Below are 20,178 nucleotides of genomic sequence, written 5' to 3'. Positions count from 1 at the left end.
AAAGCAAGAACATTAGTAGGCTTCTAGCTTATTTTTGGCTGACAATGATCTTTATGGGATAAAGACACAGGAGGGGCCCACTGGAGGGCTGGGAAGCGCCAGGAGCAGAGTGAACCACGTGAGATCAAAAGTAGGGGACGCCCTGTCTTTCTGAGCATGGTTGTTACAGTGCAAGTGTGGGGCCTTTGGGGGGCATAACCGACCCGGGCTCCCCGCATGCCCATATGCCACTTGATGGCTTTGCTTGCAAGTCTGAGGCGAGGTGACAGGCTCCTGCGGCAATCTGCTCTATCTCCTGCCAGGAATGACAGGAAACCTCCAGGAATGCTCCAGGCCTGCTCCTGGCATTACAATGAGAGCATCCGTTATTTATAATAAGGGAGACACAAGCAGCTCTGTGGTCTGACAGGACACAACCAAGCCGGCTCGAGGGTTAGTATTATGCCGCCCATGACTGGATGGATTTTGGCAGTCCTCCTTGAATTGTGTATGAGTTGGTGGTTGTCTCGGCCTCTGTTGGCCAGGGTATAAAAGAGCTACAAGGGCTCATGTGGGTTCTTCTTTGCCTTAGAAATTAGAGAGCTAATTTCAGAGGCAAAGGTGGTGAATTCTAGTCTCCATACTTCACGGTGTGCGACTCGGTGGACAATAGCCAGGTGTGAGTATATGAGGCCATGGATCACTCCAAGGAAGCGACACTGGCAGTAAGGACACAGCTATTGTCCTCCACGCTGCACTGTCCAACATTAACCACAAAGCCCGAGTATTATGACAGGCGTGCAAACAGAAGCAGGGAGAAGTTATGTGGTTTGTGCAGGGTCACAGAGGGAATCAGTGCCAAAACTGGGATTACAACTCCGGCTTTCCGAGCTCCCAGGCCTGTGCTCAGACTTCACCTCTATTGTATGAGTATGATTATGAGCAGCTAGCCCGCAGGGGCAAACACAACACAACAGTAAGAGAGAGGGCCTGATTCTGCCCTCCCCTGCACTCCCTTGCACCGTTCACACCTCTGCCGAGTGTGAAATCTCTATGGAATCAGAAAGCCGCTATGCCTTGCAGTCGGGGTAGCATTTTACACACTTTGCACTTATGTAAATGGCGACCTGAGGTGCAGCACAGGGAAGAACCAGGTCCAGGAGTCTTCCCGCAGGAAGCTCTGGATTTCAGTAGCATCAACTGCACACACAACCCACCCCAAGCTCCCACTGAAGTTCTGCTGACAATCAGCCCCTGCACTGGGATTAGCCTCGGTTTGTTATTCTTCAGAGCACTCTTGGGATCCCATCCTAGGGGAGAACAGAGGGAGGGTTGCTATGGAAACAAACTCATACCAATTTTTTTTTCTTTGCCTACTTCCCATGTATTTGTTGGGTTTAGTAACAAAATGCTGCAGGCACGTTGAACCTACAGGGGGCCTAGATGGGAACACAGAAACTTTATTATTACTTGTATTGCAGCCCCCTTAGGTGCCCCAGCCATGGACCAGAACCCCCACTGTGCTTGGTGCTGTACAAACATAGAGCAAAAAGACAGTCCGTGCCCCAAAGACGGACAATCTGTGACAAGAGACAAGAGGTGAATACACACAGACGGGGCATCTACAGAAACAATGAGACAGTACCGGTCAGCATAACGAGCAGTGCACCCACAGTTGCCTAACTGTATTTACAATGCTGCCCAATCTTACTAAGAGAGGAAGACAACTGGCCAATCATTTAACCTACTCTATATTAGAGGTGGATCAGAACTAAATCCCCAGATCCAAACTCCCCTAAAATTTGGGAAATGTAAAACCCAGATCATCTTTGCGGCCTGGACCCATTCACTCCCATTAATAAATGACTATGAAAAATGACTAGATTATTACAGCAGCAGCCAGAAACCCTGACTAGGATAGAAGCCTCTTGTGCTGTGCATCTTATGATGGGGGCCGTATCTCATGATCTTTAACATATTTGTCCTCACAACACCCCGGTGAGGTAAAGACGAGCTATTTTACAGGCAGGGAAATGAGGCCCAGAAACGCTAAATGACTAACCCAAAGTCACAAAAGAAATCTGTGGCAGAGAAGGGAATTGAGCCCAGGTGTCCTATGCTAGACCCCTAACCACTGGCCAGCCTCTCTCTCAGCTGACTATTGTATTTTAGAGAAAGAAGAGGAAGAGAAAGAGAGAACACAGGGATGGACAATAGAAAGGAAGGCTATTCATTGTGTGTTTGGACAGCACCTTGCACAATGGGACTCAGCTTGGTTGTGATTTTTGGGTGGTATCGTGATACACACATTAAACAACACCAATCCAAATAATACAAACCTATGTGAAATATACAACCAATGATTTGCCTGGGGGGTTCACACAGGTAACACAAACCAAACACCATTCTTAGCTCAAATGAATTGTCCATTTCCCAAAGGGCCAGGGGCAAGTCCCAAGCTTGAGATTTAAGAGAGTTTAAGGAAACGGACCAGTTCCCAGTATGACACCTTACATTCTGATCCTGCACAGACTTAGGCATGTGCTTAACTTTAAGTCACTGACTTCGGTGGGGCTATCCACATTGTTAAAGTTAAGCATGTGTATTTGTCTTTGCAGGATTAGGGCCTTAGAGATCACTTTTTGACTCAAGTACATTGCACTCAAAATCAATCAGGAAGCGAGGGAACAACGAGGAACCAGATCTAGTCTTCGTGTTTCATCTGCTACAATGTCACCCTCCTCTCTCTGCCTTTTTAAGTCAATTTTTACCAGGGGCTCGCAATCTTTCTAGACTACTGTACCCCTAGCAGGTGTCTGACTTGTCTTGAGTACCCCCAAGTTTCACCTCACTTAAAAACTATGTGCTTACAAAACCAGGCATAAAAATACAAGAATCACAGCACAATATTACTGAAAAATTGCCGACTCCCTCATTTTTACCATATAAAATAAATCAGTTGGAATGTAAATATTGTAGTTACATTTCAGTGTATAGCATAAGAGCAGTATAAAAAATTCATTGTCTGTATGATATTGTAGTTTGTACTGATTTCATGAGTGCTTTTTATGTAGCCTATTGTAAAACTAGGCAAATATCTAGATAAGTTGATATACTCCCTGGGTGACCTCTGTGTACCCCCAGGGGTACGTGTACCCCTGGTTGAGAACCACTGATTTGTACTACCTGCCCTGCAGGGCTCTGGCACAAAGCCCACCGGGAGATATTTAAAACCTGAAATGCAGTGAATTTAGTGCTGGATTCACAGCCCTGGAGATTGGAGTCCTCTGTCCACAGCATAGCGTCCACTTCGCTGTACCACCAAAGTGCCTCACCCCTGACTCACAGGGACCGCCTCTAAAGGGGAGCTCATCCCATGGCCTGATCAGTCTCAGACTCAGAGACTTTAAGGCCAGAAGGGACCATTGTGATCATCTAGTCCTTGGAGACTGGCAACAAAAGGTGCCAGCTAGTCTTAATTTATGGTTGTGGCTTTTGTGATGCGTGGGGCCAACAATCCCACCTGGGAACCGGGGGCATAATCTGGATGATCTAACACATTTTATCCACCTCAAGCATCCATGATTCTGTGGTTTTATGAGTTAAAACACAGTCTGCAGTTCATGGTGCGGACACCATGTGACCATCCACCCTCCCAGGAGCAGCGTGAGGTTTTTTGGCGCCCTAGGCTCACCAGTCCTGCGGCTCCGGTGGACCTGCCGCAGGCGTGCCTGCGGATGCTCCACGGGAGCCGCAGGACCAGCGGACCCTCTGCAGGTACACCTGCGGGAGGTCCACCAGAGCAGTCTGCCACCCTCCCAAATCCTGGCGCCCGGTCGCCTAAATGGAAGCGCCGGCCCTGCAGCCTCCCAAACCTCAGTAGCTCACCACAGGTTACTTGTGTCTCTGTGGGGATTTTACATGAAGGCAGGCTCCAAAAGGGCCCCCTGAGGCATTCAGAAAAGTCAGTGAAAGCTGTGAAGCCCCAGTACACAAACATGGGAAATACAAATGCAGCTTCGAAAACCCAGGCAGAGCCCTTCAGGACAGGTCAGCTGGACAGCTCTTCTACCACAGCATCAGGCAGGGGCTCTGACTGACTGCTTCTCCAGGCTCCAAGGGCAGGAGAGGGAGGAGGGGCGAGAGAAGACATCTGAAAATTAAAACCTATTCATATGCCCTCACAAATTAAAACCAGCCAAGGCATTTTTCAGTTATGGGGCTATAATTAGAGAGCAGCCCAAACCAACTCCCTGCACCTGGATTCTGGGGAGGCTTAGACCCAGATCTGAAACTTGCACCCCCTCTCTAGCTACTGAGGCCGTTGCCTTGGGGGTCTGAGGATAATGGAATCCACTAAAGCATGGCTCTTATCTCTCGCTCTCCCCATACACCCTGAAGTCGGTGGGCGTCTTTCCACTGATTTTCAATGGGAGCTGCATTGGGCCCATAATTCCAGACATCAGCAACTCCTCAGTGTCCTTACACCTGGATTTCACAGCTGCCTGGTACAGGGACCCCCATCTCCTCTTATTAAAGCCAACAGCACAATGCCTCTCGACCTCCACGGAAGCAGGACTGGGCTAATATGCAGTATCGTGCAGGGTGAAGTTCACCCCTTGTGCCGAAGAGCCACATGAACCCTACGCAGCACTCTCTCCCATTCTGAGGGTTGGTGGTACGCCTAGTCGCTGTGCTGACCCCTCTGCCCAGGGCTGAATGTCACCTGCAATGTGCTTTTCAAAGGAACAAGCTCATCCTTTTCACTGAGTCAAATGGAGCAGCCATAATCACCCACTGGCAGCCCACGCACCGCCAAGGATCCTTGGCCCCGTTTCCTTGACAGTAGGGAAGGCTGGCCATGCAGCTGAGGGGACGTTACCTTGCGTTTCAAGATTTTCACACAGTTCTGATTTGGCTTCTCCATTGGGTCGGAAACCTCCCTTCTGAGTGAATTTGTTGGACATGGTGGCGGCCGTCACTACCGCTTTGAGGCTGCGTTTGCGCTTGGGGACGTTCTGCTCCGGGTGGAAGAGGATGATGTACACCTTGGGCATGTAGAGCATGCCCAGCGAGACGGAGGCGCTGAGGCTCACCGAGATGGTCAGCGTCATGGTCTGGATGTACATCTGGAAGACACAAGGTAATGCGCTCAGGCCTGCGAACCCCTTCCCAGACACGTTCATCCCCCCTCCCCTCTGCAACTGCCTCTATGTCGAGAAGCATCCAACTAGGGACAAAGACAACCAAGAGGAGAGGGGGAATGTGGATAAAAAGATGATGGAGCAACCAATTGGGATTGGAAATGAGGAAGGATGGAGCAGATGGAGATCTGGAATAAGGCTAAATGGAAAGAAATAGGAGGGATGGAATGTCAAAGCAGCAAATGAACAATGAGATGGATACAAACATTAAAAGATGGCTGTTTTGATGGAAAGTAGGGCTACAGAGGATGTGGGGTGTACAGTTGGGAGGATAAAGGGAAAGAATGAAATGGAGAAGGATTTCTGCTGTCTAAAGTAAGGATCTTGCATTTGGGTGGATCTGTTTTCCATAACCACCTTTTACACGGTAGAGATTAGTCTTCAGGCTAAGGTCAGGAACAGGTCTCAAGTGCCCCAGTATAAACCTGGAGTAACTTAAGTGACCTCAGCACAAATATATAAAATACAGGAAGCAGCCATGTAAGCTTCCCCCCACACCCACCCATATGATCACCCCAACATGCCTTAATGCTCTGGCAGGACTGCAGGTGAGCTTGCACAGAAGAGGCAACCAGAGGTGAAAGGCACCCTTACCAAACTGAGCCCTCCAAGCTCTTCTCCAGAGCAGGACACAAGACATTTCAGCTTCCACTCCGCATGCCTGTGTTGTGTTATTCACTGGAGCTGCTGGAAGGGGGTGGGGCAGGGGAAGAGCTGTTGGGTTTAACCTAGAGATGGGATCAATCCATTCAATCAAAATGGGCATCTCCAGTGCTTTGCTGGAATGAGGGTATTAGCAGTACTGGGGTGGGATCAGTACTTCCGTCACTTCACCACGGGAATCAGCAATGTGGACTCGGGGGGATGCTGGGAGGAGAGGTTCTGCTGGCATGCAAATGGTTTCATTGCCCTGGGAACATGATTGCACCAACAGGTTAACATCCCCAGGGCTTGGCTCATCACTTCAGAGGAATGGGGATAGGGGTGGGGCAGTCAGATCGAAATAGTTCAGCTATGAGGAGGAAATCAAGGGGGGGATACTTGAGCATCGAGTGGGAGTCAGGACTGAAATCATTATGTGATACTTTGGATGGGAGAAGACAGAGGTACAGATAGTTAATTGTGCATCAAAACACAGAACATCATTTGCCTGTCACTGTGGGGGCCCCGGGCACAGGCGCACCTCAGTCCCTTCTCTTCTCTGCCTGTGGCACAGAACAGTCTAGTCTCCTGAGGGCTGTCATTGGTTGGTCTAGTCTCCGTTGTTGGGTTTAAGGTGCAGGCGCTGGGGGATCTTGCTGACCTGTGATGTACAGGAGGTCAGACTGGATGATCTGGTGGCCCCTTCTGCTCTTAAACTCTGTGACTTTATCTGGCCTCATCTCAGGAGCTGGCGTGTAGGAAAACAATGTATCATTTTGCGCGCTACTGATGAAGGCATGGTTGGGTAGCTACTGCAGGATTCTGGGCATCAGGACTCCAGGGTTCTATTCACATTTCCGCCACTGACAGGCTGTGTGATTGCAGGCAAGCCGTTTTCCACTCGCTGTACCTCCGTTTCCCCCATCTGAAAAATGAGGCTTCTGATCCTGGAACTTCCCCACTCCTCTAAGCCACTTTGTGGTTGTCAGGTACACTCTAGTAGTGCAACGGATCGCTGGGCAGAAACCACCAACAGCCCTCCCCGTACAGCATCAGTACAGACATAGCAAGCCGACTTATCAAGGCATCAGTGGCAAACACAAAGTTTGGAAAGCCCTAGAATCAATCAAGAGAGAGACACAGAATCCTTCCGCCCACACATCTCTATTGCACACATCCCCTCTTGGAACAAGACTCAAACCCATGTCTGCACATACCATTGGCAACAGACGGGGGCTCAGATACCCCTGCAAAGGGCATAGTATGGAAACCTGACTACAGAAACACATATATGCCCCTCCAGCATCCACATGCTCCCTTCTCCCTGTGCATACAGATGCGGCCCTGTCTTCTTTCAACAGGTAATTCTCATTCTCCAGCTCCCTCCTTTAGCCGTTGGAATGTTAGTCACATATTACATACCAACGTAGCCTTTCTGCGGTCAAAACTAATTTCACGCTCACTGTCCAGGACTAACGGTGACAGATGTTTTGCAAAATGAAAACCCATTAATCTGACTGTAGAATAATCCATTTTTCTATGGAAAGGGCTTGGCAAGCGCCTCACGAACTGGAGATGTGTCAATCAGTTGGCATTAAGAGGGGGAGCACCCACATCTGGCCCTATCGCAACAAGGAGGCAGGGCTGGGCAACCTCATGGCACCCTGCTTGCATGTCCCTCCTCCCTGCTCAGTCCCCTTTTTGGCATCATCTTCTACTTTCATCTCCCCACCCCGACCACAGGTTCTGGATTTCAGGTCGGCCCCAGATTTGTTCCTGGCTGTGAACTCCAGTTGCTAACAAGGATTCAGACGATGCTCAAGGTGGCTTTCGAACGTCATCCTCTGGCTCAGCTGCGGCATGGTGTCTGCTTTATAATCATCGCTCATGTGGATTTTAGCCCTGGCAATAGGCATGAGGGTTGACAGCACTTAGACAGTGCAGTCCTGGCTGATGGCCCATGGATTAGGGCACTAGCCTGGACTCAGAAGACCCAGCTGCAGTTCTCTGCTTTGCCATAGATTTCCTGGGAAACCTATGGCAACTCAGGGTGCGACTCACAAAAGTATTTAGGCACTTAACTCAATTAATGGGAGTTAGGTGCCTAAATACCTTTGTGAATCCCATCTTTAGCCTGTCTGAGACTGTTGTAGGGCTCTAGGAGTCAGGACTCCTGAGTTCTATTCCCATTTCTGCCACTGATAGGCTGGGTGATTATGGGCAAGTCATTTCCCCAGTCGCTCTGTGCCTCAGTTTCTCCATCTGTAAAACCAGGTTAATAGCACTTCCCTATCTCACAGGGGTGTGGAGAGGAGATGTACACTAAAAATTGTAAGGTGAACAAATATGACGGTAAAGGGGCTGTATAAGCATCTAAGAGAGAGAGATTAGCGGTGGCACTAGCTCACCTGCACTGATCTTTGACTCTGTGTTTCAAACTGAGCTGGAGGGAGCCCCATATATGGGACAGAAAGGAGTTTGATGTCCATTCACTCCTCAGCTTCTCTTCTGAGACAGCCAGAGTGCAGGGAGGTGTTGCGAGTGAGCCTGGCTGCTAGGACATGCAGTTTCCATCCAAAAGGGCCAAGAATTCCAAAATTCCCCAGGCTGTTAGAGCCCTGTCTGGCAGGACGCTTTGGAAAACCCACCCGGTTAGGAAAAATTCTGCTTCTCTCTCATATTTTCGCTGCCTCTCTTCCCCTCTTTTGGCTACTAAGGACAATTTTGCATGAAAAAAACATCTCCTATTTGTCTGGTCCCAAAGCAGGTTAGCAGACTGGATAGGCCAAGACTGACTCTCGCCCCTGGTATATAGAAAACCAATGCCCCAGCATGCCCTGGGGGCTGCCATACAGGTTGGGGGCTGCCATTTTCCAGTGTGATTTAAAAACAAGGTCCTGACCAGTCACGGTGATTACAGATCCCATGGTACTTTTCACAGCAGTACAGGCGTGAACCCTGTGTGTTGCCAGGATACCAGTTTACACTGGTGCCTACATTCTTCAGGAACAGGATGGATATGAGTCAACTCATCTCAAATAGGGGCCCGCTCCATTTTTGATCACTACTGTCCTAGGTTAACACTGAACTGGTGACCAGATCCAGAGCGAGACTGGTGACAGGAATGGAATAATGCAGAACTTGGGGAGGAGGGGGAGTGAAAGCATCAGATAGTCATTTGGGTCAAAATTTTCACAAGTGGACATCAATTGTGGCTGTCTCAACAGCCCAAACTAAGACACCTCAGGTGTGATTTTTGGAAGTGCTGAGACTCCCAGTGCCAACTGTATCCAAACATTCTCCCCTGGCTGCACTTTTCCTAAGGTTCTTGCTTTAGGCCCGCTCAGCCCACATCCTAGATCTTGCTGGCCAGTCACTGACACTCCTTGTAGAAGCTCCCCTAGAATCCTGGTGTCCTGACTGCCAGACAACTGCTCTATCAGACCCCAATCCCTGTGGACCAGAGAAGTTCAGCTGATTGCAAACGAAAGCCCTGCCATTCTAGCAATGTAGCCTGCGTGAGCCTCACCCCTGCTGAGCAACGTTACCCCACTATGGGGGTCAGCAGAAGGGACGCATGCCTGCAGCAGGCTCCAGGTACCTGACAAGGTTTGCTAAGGTCTGGACAGACATGGAGCGGTGGAGATCATCAGCTTTCATTAATGCTCTTCTTGGCTCTCTCATCCATAATTCTCCCTTCGCACTTGATGGATGCCTTTCAAAGGGGAGTCAGATCAACAGAGATTCATTTTTGCTTCTCAGGCCTCCTGGGGCCAGAGTGCGGCAAACCTGCCACTCCATATTGTTGCTGCAAACAGACAGCTGCAGCGGTGACTGGTTTTTGTTCCCCCTCATTTTCTCTCCAGACTCAGACCCAGCACAAGCATCGTGGTGGAGGCAGAAATGCAGCAATTACCATGTTTCCTGCCTAGGCCTATATATCAACTCCCACCTGAATTTTAGACTCTTGGGTGTTCAGTGCAGATGAATGGCACTGGAGGTTAGAATCACTCTGGCAGCCTCAGTACAAGCTTCGCACAACCAATTCTTTTGGTGCGCCTCTTTCTTGGTCTGCAGCACCCTGTTACCACTGAGCTCCCACATAGCTCTACCAATGCCCCTCAATCCTAACCCTCCCCCAACATGCCCTGGTTTTCCAGTCCCGGGCTTCCACACAGCTCTACCAATGCCCCTCAGTCCTGACCAGCACTATCCCCTGCTGGCCCCTCATTTAACACATACAGTTCTGCCAGTGCACCTCACTGTCAACAAACAACTCCCCCTACCCCTCATCCTGAGCAGAGCCAGCCTGCCATGTCTTTGAACAGTGTGCTGGTTTTTGCAGACTAAAGTCCACCGGGGATTAGACAGAGACCCAGCAGACCCATTCTGTTTGTGACCCAAAACACAGTTCATGGACCAAACTTTCTGCTCTGAGTTACACAGGTGTGGAACCAGACGCCATCAAGTCACTCTGGATGTACATCAGTTTAAGTGAGCTAAGAACCTGGCTTCAACTCATCAAGCACCCAGAAAGGCAGGCAGATTGGAACCCGATAGCATCCGGACAGATGTTCCACATATCTAACTCATCAGTACGCGCTGGATCCCAAGTCCAGTGAGGCAAATGAGAAGACTCCAATTAATTTCAACTGGCTTGGGGTCAGATCATTGCAATAAAGGATAGGCCTGCTAAGGCAGCAAAGTATGTTGGCTAAGGGAGAAAGAACAGATCAAGATCAACACACAGGCTGGAGGGGGAAGTGAGACACTATACAAGTGTACTCAAAGTAACAAGGAGTGTGACTGATTTCCAGACGCTCTGAAAGACTTTCCCAGCGACTCATGAATCCCCATGAGCTCTGATGATGCATATAATCCAATACTCTCTGAATGCCCCCACAGAAACACCGCAAACAACAACAACAAAAGGGGTCAGTACAAATTGCTACATGTGTCATGTACAAAAGGGGACCCATGTCGAGATGACTTGAGCATTATCTTTGCATTCCAGGCCCATGTTGGGCTGTTAGCAGCAATTAATAAAACAGGCAGGGGAAGGGGAAAACAAAAGGTTATTTGGATTCGCTAGCCATGAGGGACTCCAGCGGAAACAACAGCATAATGATTTCACTGCCAGCCAGGAGCTGGGCAGTTGGACCAGGCTGGCAGCCTTAAAGGGAGGCTGTCAAGACAGACATCATGGGCCACACCCCCACCTGCTGTAAATGCATGTAGCTCCATTGCAGGGAAAAAGTCAGACTGATTCCTCCAGCTGGCTTCAATGGATTTAATTCCATTGTTGCCCAGGGCCCTGATCCCCGGCTGGTATCAATCAATGTACGTTAGTTGCTGGTCTGACTCTATAGACCACTTTCTGCTCACGCTCACCCCATTGCAAATCCCGATTCATCCCCTTAAAACCAAGGGGCCTGATTCTCCTCTCACCGGTGTAACTCCATCCACACCAGTGAAAGCAAGAGCAGACACAATAGATTTAGAGCAGTGTAACTGCGAGCAAAGTTTGCCCACCGGGACCACATTTGTGCTTGGTGACACTTTCCACTGAGCTCAGGGATTCATTTGGCCCCGTATTGCTAATAGCTCCTTAGCCGACCCAGGTGAAAGGATTTTAAAGCTCTAACTAAAGAATCCCTTATGTTCTGGAACACTGTTTGCATCCACTTCATTTGGGGCAGCTGTGCTGGTCAACTCCATTTGCATTCAGAATCCTTAGGCCAAATCCTCAACACGTATAAATCAGTGTAGTGACGCTGACCTTTCTCTTTGTTGACTTGCGGTGGCCAAGCCGGGGAACGCTGTTCTAGGAGAGCGCATGCAGTTATGGGATTGTCAGTATTGTTTTGTCTCTCATGCCGTACCTCTCCTAACATTCGGTTTGCTTTTTTGAGCACCACTGTGCCTTGAGCAGAGGTTGTCATTGTGCTGGCCACAGCGATACCCTGGTCTTTTTCCTGAATGGTTACAGTTGCATTTAAGGCTCAGCAAAGTGCGGGACTAGTTCAAGCTATTCCCTCTAGCACACATCACCCTGCATTTGTCTCCTCTGGATTTCATCTTGTAGCCTGCTGGCCGTTCACCTAGCTTTATAAGAGCCCTCTGAAGCTCCCACCATCCTCTCTAGCCTTGATCTACATCAGTAACTTTGTCTCCCCTTCCTGTTCACCTCCTTTTCCAGATCAATGATAAATATATTAAACACTGGACCTAGCACATAACCTTGAGGCACCTTGCTGGTAACCTTTCTGCCATACTGGAAATTGTCCACTAATTGCTAGCCTTTGTTCCCTGTCTGAGCCTGTTTCTGATCCACGACAGTACTTTGCTTCCCACTCCATGACAACTTAGCTTCCTTAATAGCCTCTTGGGAGGAACTTTGTCCGAGGCTTTTAAAAAGTTGTATCTTCCAACTTTAAAAAGCTATATCTTCCAATTGTTGTTATGATGACACACGCAAAGAACTCAGACCCCTCTCTGGCATAGGGCCTTCTAGATCATGACCAGCCCCTTGAGTTGCACATTGAAGCAAATAGGCAGCCAGTGCAGAGATCAGGGCACCAGTGTCTTGTGCTCAGAGTGACTCAGCCCACAGAGATGAGTGGATGCGGTTGCTGCATTGAGCCAGCCAAAGCTGGTCTGGGCTCTTTTCAAGTGCAACCCGGAAGACTGCGTATTGAGTTGATCCAGCCTGGGGCTTTTAAAGAACTGTAACACTGCAGTGAGGTCAGCCAAGTCACAGCCTGCAGATGAGTCGCAGATGAAACAATCACATTACGGGCCAGTCCATGAGGATCCAAGAGCTGCACTGAATCCAGTACGACACCAAGGCTGCAAAGCCTCTGAGTGACTTACCAAGAGCAGGTGCAGCCCACCCTTCCAGAGCAGCGGTTCTCAACCCAACGTCCTGAACTGGTGACAGGGGGTTACAACCACCATGCCCCTCCCACATTGTTAAATGGGAGCACGATCCTGGCTAGGTGGGCAGGGGTGTATCCCCCTGTATGGAAAAAGTGGAGAACCATTGCTCTAGGGAACATGTCTAGTGGTTAAAGCGGGAAACCTGGGTTCTGTTCCCAACTCTGCAGCCTGGCTCTGCACCTCAGTTTTCCCACCTGTGCAATGGGGATAAGATCCTGACCTACCTTCCAAGGGGAGCATGAAACTGGGTTAATTAAAGAGAGAGCCATGGAGGGAGCCTATGGGAGAGCTGGGAATGGCACCCCACCTATATCTACCACCCATATATTTGTATGGTGACCGTGTGGTTCACCTTACCTAGAGGCCTGAGATCTTTTGATGTGCCTGCATCATCCTCTAAGTATCCAATAAGTGCTGGCTGCGCTCAAGGAGGTGAGAGAGCAAAGGATCCCATCTCTGATCCCATCCCAGACCATGATGTAGTTTAGAGCAGCCTCAGGGATAGTCTAAATTAGATCAGGCCCTCCCATGGGTCATTAATACAGCCGGGGATCATTGCATCACAAAGGCACATGCCCCTTCCTTCTGGTCACTTCCCCTGGGCCAGAGCCTGCGAAGCGGGTAGCCAGGTCAGTTAAGCAGAAACTGCACCAAGAGTCCACACAGCAACCCAGCCACTGGGAACATTTAAACAACCATGTCCTCTATTTTCGCCTGGCTCAGCCCTGTTCTCCTTCCCCTTCCTCCCCTGTGCTCTCTTCACTCAGCCCAAGCCTCTTGTCTGGCTGCTGCCCCATCCCATTCTGCCCTGCTCCCTTGCCAGCCCCCGGGCCTTTCTCCAGGTTGCACTCCCCTCCACGACCCTATCTGCCGTACCATCTCCCGCATTCCACAAACCATCCTTTTCTAGGGGGCCCGAAGCTATGAGCCTCTTAAACCTTTACACACAAAGAACATTAGAAACAAACAGCAACAAAATGATGTTGCCTCCAAGCCATGAGCACCAGCCTCCTCAGGGCTTGAGCTAAAGCCCACTGACTTCAATAGAAGTCTTCCCATTGGCTTCAACAGAGTCTAGATCCAAACCTAAGTGGCTGCATAATCCCCCTGCACACTTCTTGGTCACGGAGTCATAGATTTTAAGGCTAGAAGGCAGCATTGTGTCTGACCACCTGCAGAACACAAGTCACATCACTTCCCTGAATTAATTCCTGTTTCAGGCCCAATAGCAGTGGTTAAACAACAATAGTCTTTTAGGAAAAACATCCAATCTGGATTTTAAAACTTCCAGCGATGGAGAATTCTCCAGAAACCCTAGTAAGTTGTGCCAATGGTTAATTACCCTCTCTGCTAAAAAATTCCTCCTTATCTCTAGTCTGAGCTTCAGATTCCTGCCACTGGCTCAGCTCCCATAGTTCCCATCGCCTGGCCAACTGCACAGCACCCATCTCTGGTGCTGCTAATCCGCTGCCTGTCACCAGCACTCAATTCACTTTAAAAACTGCAGAGTAGTCAGATGGCCTCAGATCTAGTGTAAATGGGTGCAACACGTGAGAGGTCAAGTGGGGACACAGGCATGGTAGGAGGTTGAGCCAGGGGAGCTAATAAGTGGAACAAGCAGTTAAATCTCCGTGGGATGCTTTTACATTGATACCCATCCATCAAATCCTTTGTATCATTACCCCTCTGTACCCATCCCCTAGACATTCTATCTTGGGGCTCTGGTGATATGGACAAGCCATGTGAGAGTCCCATTCATCATTTCATTACTCCTTGACAGAACAAGGAGTAATGGTCTCAAGTTGCAGTGGGGGAGGTTTAGGTTGGATATTAGGAAAAACTTTTTCACTAGGAGGGTGGTGAAGCACTGGAATGGGTTACCTACGGAGGTGGTGGAATCTCATTCCTTAGAGGTTTTTAAGGTCAGGCTTGACAAAGCCCTGGCTGGGATGATTTAGTTGGGGATTGGTCCTGCTTTGAGCAGGGTGTGGGACTAGATGACCTCCTGAGGTCCCTTCTAACCCTGATATTCTAGGATTCTATGATTCATTTCACCAAGAGCCCTTGTGAAACAAACAAGTGGCCACATTTTATCCTCTTCTCTCCATCTGTGAAAGCAAATGTGATAAACAGAGAAATTTACAATGACTCCGCTCTTCAGCTTCTGCCTTATCAGAACAGGAAATTGTCTCATTCTTTAGATGCTCTATTATTGCTATTTCTGTAATCCACCGGGATCTGCAGGGATAAGAGGCTCCTTTGAGAAAGGGCTCGGGGACTTGTTATAACAATATGCCTCCTCCATCCAAAATTGTAGACACAGGGTGGTGGGGAGGGGAAGTAAAAAAAAAATTGAGATCTCATCTGATTCCTTTAGTAGAAAACAATGAGCCAGCCTTGCTCGCATAACTCCAATGGGACTTGAGCACAGATGCTTTGAGGGAGCGACTAGGGTTTAATCTCAGCCACTGTCAGCAAAACACCCCCATCCACCATGAAGCCATTTTAAGGGTGCATCCTTAGATCTGGGGGGGGCGCTATATTATTTGTGTTGTGGTAGCACCTAGAGGCCTCATCTAAGATCAGGGCTCTGCTGTGCAAGGCACTGTTTGTATACCCCCCCAAGAGATGGTCCCCTCTACCCCAATGGGTTTACAATCAGAACAGATGAAGGATTATCATCCCCAGAGGCACATGAATGCTAAGTGATGTGCCCAAGGTCACATGGGGAATCCATGGCAGAGCTAAGAACTGAACCCCTATTTCCCAGGCCAGCACTGTAACCTCAAAGCATCCTTTCTCTCAGCTTCCTCATCTGATAGTAGTAGACTCCAGTTCCACCATCTATACCTGCAACGGAGGGCCCACGGTTGAACCAGCATTCTCAATAAGCTTCGGTTTAGCGTGCAGAATGGCAGAGGCCTAGATCCACAGACAGAAGGGCAGAGGGCTCAGGTGTGATACCGCCTGTGCGGAGCAACTGCTGCTATGTACAAGCACTGGGTGCAGCTGGGGAACCCAAAGGATCACACGGCCAGGCAGGGCAGAGCAGAGAGCTGTGAGGAGCAGGCTCCAGGTTCACATGCTGTTTGACAGATGCAAAGATAAGAAGGAAAGAACGTCTTTGTTTAAACACAAGCTCCCATGGACAAGAGCTCGCCGGCTGTCACTCCGAACTTGAACAGAACTCCAGGACTCCGAGGGACAGCCCAAAAAGCTTCATTAACATTTTTTGCCCAGTTGGGCCCAGGAGCATGCAGAAGACCGGTCTACACGCGTCTTCCGCCCCCAGATGCAGAGCAAAGAGATGCAGGGCCCGGTTTCTCACCTGGGTGTAATGATGGGGAAAGCAGAGTTCCGGGGGAGGAGACGGGAGGAGACTCATGCCCCTCGGATGTTTGGAAATGCTCAGGGAAGTGCTGGTGCAGCATCTGAAATTCAAAGTGCTTTATCTGAGGAAGCAAAGGGAATGTCGGCCCCTGCCGGGGTTTAAAGATGAAATTAAAGCAGGGGGAGAGGGACTGTCAAAGAGATGCCAATTTGGACCATCTTCCGACTGGGATTGTCGAATGGAAACAGAGAGTTAGGCCCCCTGTTTTCCTTCATCTCCTGTGGAAATATCAAGTTAGCCCCCCTGCCCGCCCTTATGGCAGCTTGGCATATAGCCGCTGTAGAACCTCCATACCAAGCAGGTGCATCCCAGAGCCGACCGTCCCCAGCAGGGGAGGAAACGGTTCTCTTACAGGTCAGTGGCTGCAGAGGGAGTGGGCACACTTTGACGAGAAGGGCGGCTGTGTTGTCTCCAAAGGGAGCTGGGAACAGCATGGTGCTAGCCTCTAATCAGCTTGTTAGCAGCCTGAGCACTGAGGAGCCCTGCACGGTACAAGCCCCTAAGGGGAGGGGAGCCTTCTTGTCGAATTGCTACTTGACAGCCAGCTTTTGGCAGCCCTAAATTATCCCTTGACAAGTGGCAGTGAGGAGGTGAGCAACCTTGCGCATAATCTACAATCATTATCATTTCCATCTTTATTACCTACAGTGTGCCGAGCACATTACGGCAGCTTTAAGGGCGCTTTTGTTTTGCAATAATTCCTTAAGAAACCTGCTTTCATGTTAGTATCTCCCCTGCCAGCTCATCAAAATGGAAATGCTGCTCAAGGCTCCATTTATTTTCTTTAATTCGCGTTCCTACTTTTAACCGGAGCAGCTGGGCTTGGTAGCAAATCTCACCTCTGGTACCTCATGCTGGAAGGTTTAAATAGCCTGGCGGGGTTTGGGTTCATCTGCATGCTCTGGTGCCCTGGTAGGTGCCATCTCCTCTGGAGGGATGTTTAAGCACATGCACCAGAGAAAAGGATCTCCATTTAAGAGCTCATGGCAGGTTTCAAAAGGACTGCAGGGACAAGCCCGGTGCCCAGAGCTGGCACTCCTCCGTGATGTAACAGGTTCTAACGTCCAAGCCTTCAAGGAGCCATTACTGAGTACAAGGCGCCACTGTGTCTCCCTGCACAAGTGCTATTCCACCACGACAGCTGGCATGAAGGCAGCCAGGAAGGCACGTTCTAGCACTTCCCTGAGTGCAGGCTCTGGATCAAGGGAGATTCCTCCACTGGTCCACTCTGGTGCAACAACCATCACCAGCAATTCCCAGAAAGTCCGCAGAAGCCTCTGCAATGGGGGGTGAACGCAGCACATCGTGGCACGTGAAACATCTTCAGAAGAGCACACAGAGCTGGGAGAGCAGAGGCCTGAGAGGGGAGTGGAGCAGGTGGACCCTGCAGTAAGAATCAGTGAGGGTAACAGCAATATGATGGGAGGAGCAGGCCTGAATCTATTACCTATCACACCCCTGCCTACCATCTCCAGCCCTGGGAAGTGCCCTGAGATACTATCGGGTACAAGAGGAACCGAGAAAAGACCAGGCCCGATTAAGCTTCCCACTCCTGCAAGAGGGAATCCAAGATGGCAGCCAGGAGAGAAGAAAGTGAGATAGGGAAGGGCTCATCCATCATAGATTTCAGAGGGACGACAGCATAAAGGTTCATTGTCACAGACCACAAGCTGGGGCAGGGAGTGTTAGTGGTGGTAACTTTGAAACTGGACTTCTTTTCTGGCTGGGAGAGGGAATTTGGTCAGCTCTATGGACAGTGATGTTCTTTATCAAATTCAGGATGCTCATTCTCACTTCATTACAAAGGAGGTTTCTTTAGAGCTAACTTTATGATGAGAAAGTTGATACCATCAATAGAGAAATACAGAGATGCCATGGACAGATAGATACTATGCAGAAACCGTCCACAGAAGCTGTGGACAGACATCCAGATAGACAGACGCCATTATAGACAGAAACCTTAGATACACAGATACTCTATTACATGTACATACACCATCAATAGGTAGAGAGATACCTAGACAGATAGCTCGCTAGACATATAGATAGATACTATCGATATATGCTGTAGACAGACACAGACACCTAGACTAGCCAGACAGATGCAACTGACAAACACCATACAGATACCGATGATAGATGCTGCAGACAGACAGACAGGCACCTAGATAGCTAGACAGACAGATAATTACAATCTCAATTTTTTATTTTCAATAGCATTTCTCACCCACACTGCTGACACACTGACACTGCTAGAGGATAATAGGCACCCAGAGTCATAGACACAGCTATTGAAAATGTGACACTCCACCACAGAGAAGAATTCTAGGTTTCTAGTATCGCACAGGGTGTAGTGAATGCTGATCAGTGCCTCCTTTTTTATATCCCTCCCACCGCACATAGTACTGCTCAATGACGTTAATAACCATTGGTTATTGCAGTACATCATAGTACTGGAGTTAAAGATGAGCAACCAGGCCTAGATCATCTCCCCAAGATGAACAGAGCAGAATATCGGAAGCAACACACACTTTCGTAACTAACAATACTCCTCGTTAACCACAGTCCTTTGAGAATATGATTCACAAGACTGGTCTGTCTGTCCTGCTTCTATCTACACTGACTGCACAGTTGCTTTTAACATCATGTTAGTCAGAAGGGCTCCTTGGAGTCATGGCCTGACACCACCTAATTTGCTACTGTAGACAAGGCCCAGGAGTGATGGTGAGTGGAGCAAGAGGGTTACGTTTTCCGCTCGCCCTGTTTCCTGCTACAAGATGCGCTCTCTCCCCCATGACAGCCAAGAGGAGGAATTTGTCACAGGAGCTTGTGTTGCCAAAACACGCAGGTGTTAATTAAAATCACAGCAACCCAGTAATCCAGTGAGAAGCAGCAGAGTCAAGGGGCTGTTTTTCTTTTCCTCTTTGTCTCTCTCCCCAGATCTCTTGGGCTGGTAATGCCGAGAGTGTCACTGTTACGCAACTTCTCTGTTTTTCAGTGAGTTTACTGCTGGGCAGAGGTGCCCGACTGGCAACCCTGGAGCCCTCTGTTTATACACAGGGCATGGCTGGTGGCATTGCAAGATTCCCGGGCATACCCGGTGCCTTGAAACTATCCAGTGAGTCAGATGGGGGTGCTTATTGCACAGAAGTTGGGGCAGGGAAGGGGAGAAGAGAGGATGAATGGAAGCAGAAGAGGACCAGGCAGAGAAGAGGTAGATCCAGGTTCTGCTCCCACTGTCTCCTGGCGTGACCTCGGCCAACTCGCTTAGGGTCTGGCTCCACTTCCAGCTGGAGACAACAATCCCAGCTTAAGGAGACGCACTACTCTGATCGAACTAGCCTGCTAAAAATAGAGGGGTAGCCATGGTGGGCTGAGCAGCAGGAGGGGCTAGCCACCCCAAGCAGAATCCCATCCAACAGGCTGGCATGTATTTGGGGTAGCTCACCCCTTCTTTTCCCAGGGCTACCCTTCTGTTTCTAGCACAGTAGCCCACTCAGAGTGAATGCAGGCGTGTCTCCTCAAGCCGGAAGGGACACCTCCACTCCCAGTGCAGATGCAGCCTAAATCTCTCGCTGCCTCAGCTCCCCATCTGTACAACCAGGAGAATGGTCCTTCTTTGGTCTGTCTTGTCCATTTAGATTTTCACCTTTCACGGAGAGACAGTCCCTGCCCTGGGGGTATGTACGGGACCCAGCACAATGGGGCTAGGCACCAGCAGAACTCAAACAAGTCATCCCAGTTAGAGAGCAGAGAAGAGGAGTTAAGGGTCTCATTCTCATCTCCCATTTGAACAGAGTGAGGAGAGACCAGATTCTGTGGATCCATCCATTCCTTGACCTGTCTGTTGAAGCTGCCAGTCACAAGGGTGGCTACTGAAAGTGGACACTTGGCCTTTAGATGCTGGGCCGAGACCTGACTCCTGGGTGGCTATCTGCACTTGTGCTGGAGAGTTATGAGATCCTTTGGGCATGGGAGGCGGCATGTTTCCAATGCCCCACACTTAGTGTTAGGAGGACATAG

General features: G+C 49.5%; 1 protein-coding gene across 3 annotated transcripts in view; it reads right to left on the bottom strand.

Annotated features, from left to right (window-relative positions):
- GRM4 (glutamate metabotropic receptor 4) overlaps nucleotides 1–20,178 on the bottom strand; it is a 230,754-nt gene that overhangs the window by 13,961 nt on the left and 196,615 nt on the right. For all 3 annotated transcript variants that reach the window (XM_030561356.1, XM_030561358.1, XM_030561357.1), the window contains exon 10: nucleotides 4,862–5,108. In XM_030561356.1, coding sequence (XP_030417216.1) covers nucleotides 4,862–5,108 — 247 coding nt within the window. The remainder of the gene's footprint in view (nucleotides 1–4,861; nucleotides 5,109–20,178) is intronic.

The sequence above is a fragment of the Gopherus evgoodei genome, chromosome 4 (genome assembly GCF_007399415.2).
Source record: "Gopherus evgoodei ecotype Sinaloan lineage chromosome 4, rGopEvg1_v1.p, whole genome shotgun sequence".
Classification (NCBI taxonomy): Eukaryota; Metazoa; Chordata; order Testudines; family Testudinidae; genus Gopherus; species Gopherus evgoodei.
This window is presented reverse-complemented; position numbering and strand designations above follow the sequence as displayed.